The sequence below is a fragment of the Piliocolobus tephrosceles genome, chromosome 14 (genome assembly GCF_002776525.5).
Source record: "Piliocolobus tephrosceles isolate RC106 chromosome 14, ASM277652v3, whole genome shotgun sequence".
Taxonomy (NCBI): Eukaryota; Metazoa; Chordata; class Mammalia; order Primates; family Cercopithecidae; genus Piliocolobus; species Piliocolobus tephrosceles.
In genome coordinates, this window is record NC_045447.1 from 83,443,174 (window position 1) to 83,456,299 (window position 13,126).

A 13,126-nucleotide genomic window follows, 5' to 3' on the forward strand; every position below is an offset into this window, starting at 1 on the left:
AAAGCACACACACAAAAAACCTGCCAGTATGGAGCAGACCCATTTCCCTCCACAGACCCTCATTAACACAAATGAGGTAAAACAAGAAATTGCTTAATTGGAGAGGAACTTTTCTTCTATGTCAACTCTAGCAGCATCTTCCTTCAAAGTGAGGCTTTTATGGGCATTATCATAACTACCATAGAAGCTGTTTATTTTGTGGTCAACTTGGATAAAGTATGCCCCCTCTTTCCCAAGCTATTCTTCTGGAAGAAATTCTACAATAGTTTAGGATCTAAAACAGGGCCTGTTCCTCTGACCTCTTGCCCCTCAGCAAGCCCTCTTCTCTCTCTCTGGACACATAGGTACCCATTGCGTTGGGACTGCCAAACAGGAACCATCAGAGCTAAGAAACAGGTAAAAAAGCTGGGATAGAAACTTTCCAGGCAGGGGACACAGCAGCAAAGAAATACAGGCGTCATTTGTTGGAGAGAAAAAGTCAAGTGTTTGTAAGTGCTAGGAAGATGGCTTATGGGGGCTATGCTCATTAAAGATGGAAGGCTGGCCCTCTAGAGAGGACAGAAGTCAAATTGCACTGTTCATTTGCCAGGAAAGAATCTTCACTCTTAGATCCAAGAAGGGTCTGGCTTCTCAGAGTCACTCAGCATTTATAGTTCTTAAACAGTTTCGGTGGAGTATGGGAGTTGGAATGAAGCCTGTTGGCAAGTCCTGCTCTAAGGGGAGAATCTCTCTTTCTTGATAACTTTGCCAGGACCCCTCCCCCACGAAGGGACCCTTTGTGCTAGTGCCTCGCATTCAACTGGAGGCTTGACGTGTTGCGTACTGAACCTGCAAACATCTCCATGTCAGGTGTTAGCACATCACCTTCTGCCTTCCCTTTTAGGTCCAGCAAGGGATGAGAGCCTCGCTTATGAACAGACAAATATAGAGGAAAATGAGGGAGTGCATTCTCATCTTTTCATTCAGGTTGCAGAGTCTTGTTCTCAGTCCCAGAATCCCAGAAGTTTTATTGTTAGGAAGAAAGAAGATGACATCCTTTTCAAATGTTTTCTTCCACCAATCACATTTTGTACATGGCCACAAAGAATAAAATGAAACAACTATAAATTCAGAGAACACCGCTCCCCAAAAGGCAGTGCCTGCAAGCAACTAGCCCCAGAATCTGTTTTCTCATCCATTTCTTTTAGCTTTTTAAAATCTTTTTTTGTATTTGAAGAACAAACTTTTGCTGTTTTTTTTTTTTTTTTCCATTCTTTGATACTCCACAGCGGAATACAGGTTTTCTGGCTTTTATATGTATTTTATAAATTATTTTAAAACTTAGGTTCATCATTATCTAGATCATCTAGCACCTTGGGCAGAGATTTGTGGAATTTTCTATCAACACTAGTGAGAAATCTTGTGGAGGATTTTGCTATTATTTTGAATTTTGCTGTTGACGGTTCTTTACCCACAGGACAAAAACAAGAGCCATGTAGAATGTAAGAAATAATTGAATTTTCCTGAATCCTTAGTTGTTTTTTAAATTGAGGTGAAACTCATATAAAATGAAATTAACCAAAGTATATGATTCAGTAGCATTTAGTACATTCACATTATTTTGTAACCATCACCTTTATCTAGTTCCAAAGCATTTTCAATACTTCAAGGAGGCCCCATACCCCTCAAACAGTCACTCCCCATTCCCTTCTCCCCCATCCCCTGGCAACTACTCATCTGCTCTGTGTCTCTATGGATTATTTGCTTTTTGACTGATGGGTTTAAAAGGAATGATGGGGTTGCATTTTATACACTGTCATTTGCTTAAGGAACTCTGGCCACTTCTTCAGAGAGCAGCTTCTATTATTCTCCCTCTCCTGGCCAAGGAGACCACGGTATGGAGAGGTGAGTGGTTTTGCCCACGGTTTAGAGTGAAGCCAGTATCCAGGCATCACTGCAGTCACGTGGTCAGTCTGTAGAATGTGCTTTCTGACACCGAGTTCCTTTTCCTAGGATGGTTGGTCCTGATGTTATTCCCCTGCCACACATCTACGGAGCTCGAATCAAAGGTGTGGAAGTGTTCTGTCCTCTGGATCCCCCGCCGCCGTATGAAGCTGTGGTGAGCCAGATGGACCAGGAGCAGGTACTGTCTGTTCCACATCTCTCTAAGTACATTGACTGCAAGTGGTAAACACAGCATCTCCCCAGCCCCTGTCCCCAGAGGACAGCATGGAGACCGGGCCCCACACATCTTTTTAAGGAGTTAACTGGGTCTAATGAGCGGTGAGTTAAACATCAACAAAATAACCCTCTTTTTTTTCCTGTGATGCAGGGATCTTCATTCCAAATGGCAGAAGGAGCAGAAGCTGCTATGATCCCACTGGATCCGGGCTGCACACAAGTGACTCAAGGTAATAGATACATTGTGACATGATTCAGTAGATTAAAACATGATGAAATAGGCTGTGCAAGGTGGCTAATCTCTATAATCCCAGCACTTTGGGAGGCCGAGGTGGGAGGATCACATGAGGCCAGGAGTTTGGGGCTAGCCTGGACAACATGGAGAGACCCTGTTTCTACAAATGAATAATAATAATAATAATAATAATAATAATAATAATAATAATCTTGTATTCTGCCGGAGGGCAGATATTCTTGGAGCAAATAGTTCAAGCTCTACCTTTTTCTCCAGGTGCAAAAATGCCATCAACTATTAGGGCTTATAAATGGGAGAAAATACGTGAACTGGAAAAAGATATCCTTAGACATTTTTATGAACCAGACTATTCTCAGGAACCATGAAATAGGTTACAGCGTTTGATTTGGTATTCCTGTGTTTTCTGATCTATAATTTTCTTCCTCTTATTAAAATTAGCTAGACTTTTGGCAGGGGAAAAAAGTTTCCTCTATTGCAGGGTGATTTGCAGTGAGATTGTGCTGTGTCATTTATAACCTAGGGCCCAGGTCATGCTGCCTGAGCAGTTAGTGAATTCTGGTTTTCAGTACTATAGTAAGTACTAGAGTCAGTTTACATTTATCCTTGTAATTTAAGGGAACATTGTTATGGCCTTCTCTCTTTGGGGAGGTTTTAAGTGGCCCAGAGAATTGTCCAGCAGGACAGAATCACAAATGGCAATAAACAATGGATCGACTCTTAGCAATTTTAGATGAAGGTGATTTTTCAGCAGTACTATTTGTAATGTAATACTTTGTGTTCTGTTCACCTTCCATCCTAAGTAGAATTATGAAGCAGTGTTCTGTCTCCTAAGTATGTTCATAATTTTTCCATTTTTTATTTTTTAACTTTATTTTTATGTATTTATTTTTTCTGAGACAGAGTTTCGCTCCTTTTGCCCAGGGTGGAGTGAAATGGCACAATCTCAGCTCATTGCAACCTCCGCCTCCTGGGTTCAAGTGATTCTCCTTCCTCGGCCTCCCGAGTAGCTGGAACTACAGGCGCCTGCCACCATGCCCAGCTAATTTTTGTATTTTTAGTAGAGACGGGATTTTGCCATGTTGGCCAGGCAAGTCTTGAACTCCTGCCTCAGGTGATCTGCCCGCCTCCGCCTCCCAAAGTGCTGGGATTACAGGCGTGAGACACTGTGCCCAGTGAATTTTTCCATTTTAAAAAGTTTCCCGAATTGCAACTCAGGCTCACAAATGATGCAATTTTATTTTTCTGAGCATAAATTATCCAATTCCAGCGGGGTTTTACGGATTTGTTTAGTGGACACTTGACTCTCTAACTCAGCCTTCCGGGAGTTCTGCAGCCCACAGAGCAGCCACCTCACCTGTGCAGGTATTACCTTCCCAGAACCAGGCTCTCCTGATAGGTCAGGGTGCTTCTCAGTACTGCCCCAGGATGCTCCCTGGAGAAGAGTCTAAGCACCTTTAGGAAAAACACCCTGACATTTGGGCATGGCTCCTTTATTTTGCTGTTGGATTTAAATTTTTCTGTTTGTTTGTTTTAGGTGTGGAGGGGTGGTTTGGAAAGGCAAGTTTTCCCATAGTGCAGTGATATAAAAACCTACTGGGCCAGCAGCCTGAGTAAATGTTATTAACTACATTACCCTTGCCCCGGCAGGTTAGGCTCACAGGTGTTTCCTGCACATTTTGAGGACTGCAGCTGGTGAAAGAATTTATGTTTCGCCTCTGTTTTTTTTTTTTTTTTTTTTAATCAGGTGGGGCCATTCCTAATATACCTGCAGAAGAAAACGCATCCATGTCAACTCCTGGTTCAACCCTGGTGCGTCCTATGAGAAGCCGGAGAGCCCTCCCAGCCCTGAGGACGAGGTCGAAGAGTGACCCTGTGCTCCATCATTCCGAGGAGAGAGGTGACGTCATTCCCCAAGCTCTGTGCAGGGCTCTGTGCTTGTTTGCTTAAAGGAGCCAGGTGAAGGCGGGTAGCTCTGGCCAGCTCAAGACCCTGCAGTTTAAGTGGTCATTCGAAGGAGTTTATGAGGTCTTGGGAAAGTAAAATATTCTACTTCCATGTTGGGATTATACATCTACCATGTCTTTTAAGGATGGTAGGGGCCGGGCGCAGTGGCTCACACCTGTAATCCCAGCACTTTGGGAGGCTGAGGCGGGCGGATCATGAGGTCAGGAGATTGAGACCATCCTGGCTAACATGGTGAAACCCTGTCTCTACTAAAAATACCAAAAATTAGCCGGGCACAGTGGCGGGTGCCTGTAGTTCTAGCTGCTCAGGAGGCCAAGGCAGGAGAATGGCGTGAACCCGGGAGGCGGAGCTTGCAGTGAGCCGAGATTGTGCCAGTGCACTCCGGCCTGGGCAACAGAGTGAGACTCCCGTATCAAAAAAAAAAAAAAAAAAAGATGGTAGGGTTTTTTTGTTTTTTAAGTCATTGTCATCAAAAGAATTTGGTTGTACATGATACTATGCTAGGTACTACATGAAGACAGTTATGCACACCTAGTTCTGATTTCTAGATGTTGCAATCCTATGGGAATATGCGTTGTCTTAAAAAAAAGTCAAAAAGATTTTTGTATACTCCCTCTTTTATAATTTGTTATATATTTAATATGTATGAGTAGATGATTAAATTATTGAAATCTGACCTTGTTTTTAGAACTTTGGATAGAATGAAATACACACACCCACACACTTTACCTCTCTCTCTATGTTGAGTTTGTTTGTGTATAGCTGTTACCTGAATAATTAAAAATTAAAATAACAACACTGAGTTTTTCCTGAATATTTGAATACCTGAACATCTCCAAATATCTCTTCATTGTAGAAAATTATAAAAAATAAAGAAACTAAAGGAAGAAAATTAAAACCTCCTGTAACTCCACCAGCACCAGCTTCTTCCTGTGAAGTAGTCTAGCAGAGTTGACCTCTGCTCCTCTAAAACACCTATGCAAATAAAACTTTGATAATCCTCCACCCTGCTTTCTCCAGGGTCCTGTCTTGAGCCCTTGCAGTCTCGGTTCTGCCTGTCTGACAGTGTGTGTTATTTGCCACAGCTCTGGACTGACCATGTTCGAGCCAGAGAGAACATTCCTCTTGTCTCTACAGCAGCTTCTGAGTGGAGAGGAACTCCTGCCGCCTGGTACTGAGCATGTCTCTGAAGCACAGTGGCTGGGCAGCCTGGCTTCTGATTCCCAAGACCTGCCTTCACTGTGGGTCTCCTACACCCTACCTGGCAAGTTGAGGACTCCAGCCTCAACGGGAACTTAGCTGTTTGCACAGCTTAGGGAAATCTTTCTGGAACCCCTTCTCATTCTGCAGCCCTGCAGGGGTGAAGACAGCAGCTGCTGGAGCCCTCCATTGTGGAAGGCGCCAGGTTGCCTTCAAGTGGAAGAGTGGAGACCCTGACTCTGTCCTCACACATGAGTGTCTTTGGCGAGTGCTTCTGGAAGACTCTTGCTCTCTGTGACATGCATATGGCTGCCTGAGAGGACGGTCTTGAATCCTGGTTTAGAGCTCCCCACGCCTGCCTTTCTCCAGAGGAAAAGGAGTGCTCCCCTTCTTCCACCTGCTGTCTCGCTCCCTGCTTCTTGTCTTCTTTGAATTTCTAAATTTCTGCTTATCAGGCCTTCATAGACTGATGCCAGTGTTGTGTATGCTGAAGGCTGCTGGCTGGCTTCTGGACACATAATGACCAGATCTGAGTTTTGCTTCACCCACTTCAAAGTGCAGAAGCATTCTGCTGGTCTTTACACCCTTGCTGATGTAGGTAGCCATGGAAATTAGAGCCTGTGATGGATTTCCCAGGCCCTCTGTTGACTTCCAGCATGATGTATACTTCTTCTGCATCTCAATTTCTCTTTCTGTAATAGCTATGGATCTACCTCATATCCATGGTGTGAGCATCGATAGCACAAGTCAGTACAATGTCCTTGAGGACGTTTGGGACAAAGGTATAGTCAAAGTGATCAGAGCATTACATTCATCTGACAAGTCTTGTCTCTCTTCAGCCCCTTCCTCTCTTAATTGACTACTTCATCCTTGCTCCTTGGAACATCCTTTCATGGGTCAGCCACATTTTTCCTGCTTGGCCCATCCATGCCCATCTGTTTGTCATACCCCATGAAACTTAACTTCATTATGGTTTGCATTCTGGATTCTCCTCTCCACCATCTGGCTTTACCTTGCGGGTGATGTCACCTGGCACGATGACATGTTTTGGGCCATATCCTATTGGAACTGGACTTCAGGGAATAACCTTGTGTCATATTTGTTTTCCCCCCTTCTGCAAGATGAAAAGCAGGATGTGCATGGCTATCAGCATTTGTCAGATGCTTTCCATGTTGAGTTTTGTGGTCTGTGCTTTCAGGTATGGGCATGTGTTCAAAAGGGGTTGGCCAATGGGTACATGTTGTTTGTTTCTGCCCACAGCTGCCCCAGTGCTCAGCTGCGAAGCTGCGACACAGACTGAAAGGAGACTGGATCTGGCTGCGGTGACTCTGAGGAGAGGCTTGAGATCGAGAGCTTCGCGATGCAGACCGCGGTCTTTGATAGATTACAAATCCTACCTGGACACCAAGCTGCTGGTGGCAAGGTTCCTGGAGCAGTCCTCCTGTACCATGACCCCAGACATCCATGAACTTGTAGAAAACATTAAATCTGTTTTGAAGTCTGATGAGGAGCACATGGAGGAAGCCATCACAAGTGCCAGTTTCCTAGAACAGGTAGTTCTATTATTAACCTCAGACGTGAATCAGATAACTCATTTTTATAGCAGCTCAAGTGGCTTCTCTGCTTTCCTGCCCAAGGCAGAGTAAATTCATGGTTACAGTCTTCAGGGAAATGGGGTTGGGAGGTCAGGGGAGGGAGAGAGAGAGGGAGGAAGCCGCGGAGCTTTCAAGTGTGGTGACTTTCCCACGTCATTCTTGGCTCAAGGGAAGAGAACCCAGTTTTTCTGGGATGTGGAAGCATGTCTGCAGAAAGAAAAGAGTGCATGCTAGGAAAAGAAGCGGAGGATATGGACAGTGGGGAGTGCATTCAACATTTGATTTCCTGAATTGAAGGTTTCCTTTGATAAGGCATGTTTTCTCAGCCCTTTGAAAATGATGACATAGGTGAATTTTAGTATTGACAAGATTCTAAGAGGCTGTTCACATTCCCATGAAATGTTTGGCAAGATAAGTCAACAGGTCCTAAGGGAATAAACACCTTTCTTCTTATAGAGTAAAAAATACAAGGCAATCCCCGAAACTGAAGCCACTTGGAGAAAAGACGGAATTGGGCACGAACATAATCCAGCTGGGTCTCAGGTTTCTCCTCTTTAAAGTAAAGGGTTGGACTAGGTAGTCTCTACATCTTTATTTCTGAATGAATGGTGTTTCCTTCTGGAAGGAGCCTTCTCTCCACCTTTTTAAAAAGCCATTCCCTTTTAGGTGTTGGCTTCATTGCTGCCGGTAGTGGGGTAGATGTCGTAGACAGCACCCCACAATGGCGTATGGATGTTATGTGACTCTGTGTCTTTGTGCATTAAATGTTCAACAAATACTTCTTCAATTGAAGTGGGCTAATTTCTCAGGGTAATTACTAACTTCAGGATGTAGGTAAATTTTTAATTCAGATTGAATAAATACCCTTCTCACTCTCCCTTCTGTTTCCCCTTTCTACCTGCTGGTCTCTTCTTACAGAAGCCAGAAGCCAAACTCTCTCCCAGTCCCTCAGGGGACAGGGGGAGGAATGATCTGATTCTTTGCATGAAGAGGTACATGAACCACAGACCCTCTTGCGTTTGCACTCTAAAAGAGCGATCAGTTACGATTCCGGGTCAGGCTCTGGTTACTAACCTGTGTAGGGGAAACATTTTACATCCTCGTGTCCCTTAGCTACTCCAGATGTCATTCTCTGTCACCTTCCCTCTGTCTGGCCCCGAAAGCCCAATAAACAGGAGCTGCTTCTGGAAGGCTGCCAAGCTCTGATGAGCTAAGAGCTGGAGCATTCACCAGGCAGCGGGCCTGGACCTTCTGCAAAGTCTTGCTCCCTGGGAAATAACTCTGGTGAAAAAGAACAAGCACTTACACAGTTCACTAGATACTATCATCACAAATGGTTGCTAGATCTTTGTGCCCCAGGCAGTTTAAAAGTTCAGGTGCTGAGATTGTTGCGATGGATTTTGGGTCATCTGCAGGGCCTTCCAGGACTGGACCCTAGAGGTGAGGTTTCACAATTCCATACCTTTTCCCAGGCAGAAGAAGGTAAGGACAGCAGAAGGAGACCGGTTATTTCTGACTCTAGCTGGCTTTGCATATTGGAGTTTTTAGATCCATTTTAATTTTCACTGATATCAAAACCACTTGTCCTAACTTACTGTGTAGCACAGTCAACTTTTATGAATGTTGAACTTTTATTCTTAATTGGTAGACAAGGACAGACCTTAAAGACAGATATAATTAAGTAGATTGTTAATAAAATTTAATTTCCCATCTTTGGGGGAATAATCTTTTACTGACCTTAAAAGCTCAGAATGGTACAAGTGAAACAAAAAGTCATCCAAATGATTGTGCTGTGATGTTAGGTAACAGTAAAGCCCCGAGTTTTTCCCGAGCTGCTGACAGTATTACAGGTCAAACAGACATGGCTGTGTAATTTTTAAAAAATTGATGGGACAGTTTTCTCCTCTTCAATCCCAGTTGGATGAGGAATTTTTCATATTTTTGCCATTTTTACAGAGTAAGTGATATTATTATATATTCAAAATTATGTTTGTGACACATTGCAAAATAGATCTAGCAAAAAGAATCATTCTTAAATACTTTTTACAAATAAATTGGCCTAGTTTTTATATTGTTTATTAAAAGATTATCAGATCCATTTGAAGCATCATTGGATGGTTTGAGTTGACTTTTTCTCTTTTGAAACAGGGTCTCCATCTGTCACCCAGGCTAAAGTGCAGTGGTGTAGTCATAGCTCACTGCAACCTTGAAATCCTGGGCTCAGGTGATCTTCCTGCCTCACCCTCTCAGGTAGCTGGGACTACAGGCACACACCACCACGCCCAGCTAAGTTTTCTTATTTTTAGTAGAGACGAGGTCTTGCGATGTTGTCTAGGCTGGTCTAGAACTCCTGGGCTCAAGTGATCCTCCTGCCTCAACCTCCCAGTAGCTGGGACTATAGGCATGAACCACCATGCCCAACTAATTAAAAAAAAATTTTTTTTTTTCTTTCTGTAGAGATGGAGTCGCACTATGTTACTCAGGGTGGTCTCAAACTGCTGGGTTGAAGTAATCCACCTGCTTCAGCCTCCCAAAGTGCGGGGATTCCAAGTGTGGGCCACTGTGCCTATACTTGGTTGACTTGGTTGACATTTTATAAACTCATCACCTGGTCCCAATCCCATACCAGTGGTTTTTACTTGGATTCTTGTTAAAAATGCAGATTCTAGAGTCCAGGCTAACTGTTCCCATTGCTACGGGAATTCTGTGGCAATTCAGCAGGGAATTCATGTTTCTGACAATACCCGTCCATCCCTGACCCAGTAATAATGTTCAGATGCCAGCGAGGATCACTGACTTAGGCTTCAGAGAAATTAGAGAAAAGCTATGAGAAGAATGTTAAAGCAAGAAATTGCAGTGGACAAATCAGTTGAGTCTGGTTGATGAGTCTACAGCGGAAATGGTAGAACATTTGGAGGATTTACAAAGAACCCCTGGAATTCCAGGTGAGTTCCACGTTGGGAAAATGCCTTTTTTCTTTCTTTGTCAAAGCAATTGCACATTAAGATCGGTGCATGGACCTAGGAGGTGGGTCAAAGGGCCACATCTGGTAAAGCTTACTTAACTTCTCCCCACCCTCTCTTTTCCCAAAGATAATGGCCCCATTGCAACCCAGCACATCCAGGGCCTGCATGCTGCCCTCGCGGAGACAGCCTGGCCTGCTGCACCTCCAGAGCTGCGGCGACCTGAGCACCTTCACACCGGCGGGGAGGCCCCGAGTGGAGAGGAGGTCCCGGCGAGTGGAGGCCGAGCGGCCACACAGCCTCATTGGGGTCATCCGAGAGACTGTCCTGTGAACCCTGGAAGACGGAAGGCCACTCCAAGGGAAAGGATCCACCTCCTCTCTGCCATTTCCTGCCTGGGAGCTGGGTCCCCCTCAAAAAAAGGATCACTCTGGAGGACACGTTTTCCCACCTGCTGGCTCCTGTGTCTGCTGACCGAGGGCATTCAGGAGTAAATGCACAGGTCGGTCCAGGCCCGTCTGGGTTTGGGATGCACCGTGCTGGAGGTTATCAAAGCATTGATCCTCTCCTTCCTCTGCTGGGCCTCGCGGCATTCCCAAGGGTCACATGCCCTGGCATGGGCAGAAACTGGGCTAATGATTCTTTGCCCGCCTCACCCCTCGCATCTCTCTTTGTTGCTAAGTTCTTTCCCTCTTGGAAGGACAGATCTGCCTGACCGCTATTTATAGCTGCCTGTGGCCTTTCACTGCTCTGTGAATTGGCAGGAAATAAGGCGATTAACCCTATGTGTCCACAAGCCTCAAACCTTGTTTCAGGTCACCCTCAAATCACACTCTCTTTAGGCAAAACCAAAAACTTTTTAAGTGACAAATTTTAATGCCAGACATTTAAGGGGAGGATGATTGTTGATTCCATTTACTCATGCTTACAAAACTAGAGACCCCTAAGGCAGAACTGAGAATAAAAATGTTTACTTTGGGCCACTGGGCTTGATGTGTAATATTTGTTTGCACTTAGGTAGCCAGGCCTTACCGTACAGAGGGCTGGGAACTTGGAACTGTGGTGGTCAGGCTCACTGGGCAGGCCACTGAACCGGTTTAATTTATAAAGCACCTAAAACCCGTGGATAACGTGTCCTTCATTCCTTCAGCAAGCGCTTGGCTGGATGGCTTCATGGAGCTGCCTTCTCGTGGGATCATGAACAATAAATCAATAAAGTAATTACAGATTGAGGATTATTGCTGAAAAAGAGCAGTAGGTGGTTAGAGGGGCTTCTTCGAGAAAATGACACTTGAGCTGAGTCATGACTTAGCGGGTCAGGGAATAATGTTCCAGGTAGAGAGAGGCGAAGAACACCAGAGGCCACTGTGACCACAGCCCCGAGTCAGGGCGGCGGTGGGCAGTAGCTGCACAGGCTGCCTGTTGTGCTAGCAATGAGACATTGTTAAGGAGTTTTCATCAGGAGAATGATGGATGTCAGCATATTTTCAAAAGCTCACCATGCTGCATGGAGAATAGTTTGGGCCAGACACGAGTGGAGGTGAGGAGCTGAGTAAAGAGGTTACATAGGAAATGGAGTACTGCTTCTTGCTGGGCACTGCCTGTGCACCAGCTACTATGCTAAGAGCTTTGCACACACTCCTATTTTGTGTTCATGACAGCGTAGGTGGTAGAAGCTGTTATTGTCCGCATTTTACAGGTGAGGAAAATGAGGTTCAGTAATTTGCCCATGGTCTCTCCGCAGCTAAGAGGTGGAGCTGCATTCACACCCAGGCAGTCCAGCTCCAGAAACTGCTCTATTCCTCGACCTCCCAAACATGAAATGGATTTGCCATTTCATGTTCCTGTGAGAAAGGGCTGTTAAGACTTCTAGCTTGCCTCCCCAGACCACAGATTCCCTGGCTCCAAGCCAACGAACGATGCCAGAGTGGGAACTGTGGTGGGGACAAGGAATGGAGGAAAGGAGGGGAAAGATACTTGTGGAGGTGCTGAGCTGGGGTGGAAGGGGGCTGTGGAAACAGCTCTGGAAATGGGGGAGGGATGGAGGGCTGTGAACAGGCTGGGGTCTGGCCTCTTGCCTGGGGTCGACTGTGTTTGGGGAAGAAGTACAGTGACATCTCAGAATGACATTTTCTCCGTTCTTATCTGCCCGTTCCCAGAAACTGAATTCCCCTTCAGGCTCATGATCTTTCCATTTCTCTAGGAGTCCTCCTGTCAGCACCGTAGCTGTCCACTGGGGGCTGGCCTACTGCCCCGGGTAAGCCCCTCCCTTGTTTGAGGGCCTCACTGTAGCTCTCCAACGTTCCGTGGACTGCCTACGTGGCCCAGTCTAGTTTCTTCTCTCCCTCACAGCTGCTTGTGTACCCTCAAACTGGTTTCTCCAAGTGAAGCCCTACAGCTCTTAGCCAACCACTTTGTCCCATTCCCATAGCCAGGCAAGAGAAGGGACTGGCCTTCCCTTCCCTCACTCAGGCCTGGCTGCACCTTTCTTATAGCTCTGGAATCAGTTTTGTTTTGTTTTTTTTCCTAGCTGCATCCCTCTCCACCTTCCCTTCTGAACCCTATTGCTCACCTCCACCCGCCACCGCAGGCCTCCCTATGTACCTGAAAGGCTCAAGGAAGACAGGTGTGCACCACAAGTGTGGACAGTATCTGGCTTCTAGTCTTGAGGGGACAGTCACAGAGATGGCCTTGGCCATCCCGAGGAATGAGAAATTGCCAGCAACAACTGGAAGAGGAAAGGAAGCATGAAACCTGAGAGTATCAGTTAGATGGACACCAAGAGCAAGTGGGGGCCTGTCTTAGCTTCACAGAATTGTGCCTGCAACTTGAGAGATGGCAAAATCTGAAAACCTACTTCTGCCTTCCTTCCCTGACTTTAAGGAGTATTAAAGTGGAAAAAAAAAAAAAAAAAAAACCACACAGAAACATATATATATATGTTTATATATATATAATAGTTTACATATATTTAGTGTGGGAGGGAA

General features: G+C 45.3%; 1 protein-coding gene across 3 annotated transcripts in view; it reads left to right on the top strand.

The window, feature by feature from the left end:
- The window catches only part of FAM189A2 (family with sequence similarity 189 member A2), a 65,256-nt gene extending 54,117 nt beyond the window's left edge, over window positions 1-11,139 (top strand). For all 3 annotated transcript variants that reach the window (XM_023213413.2, XM_031934088.1, XM_023213412.2), the window contains 5 exons: window positions 1,993-2,122; window positions 2,312-2,390; window positions 4,161-4,313; window positions 6,842-7,134; window positions 10,269-11,139. In XM_023213413.2, coding sequence (XP_023069181.1) covers window positions 1,993-2,122; window positions 2,312-2,390; window positions 4,161-4,313; window positions 6,842-7,134; window positions 10,269-10,472 — 859 coding nt within the window. In that variant the 3' untranslated portion in view covers window positions 10,473-11,139. The remainder of the gene's footprint in view (window positions 1-1,992; window positions 2,123-2,311; window positions 2,391-4,160; window positions 4,314-6,841; window positions 7,135-10,268) is intronic.
- Window positions 11,140-13,126: the final 1,987 nt, after the last annotated feature.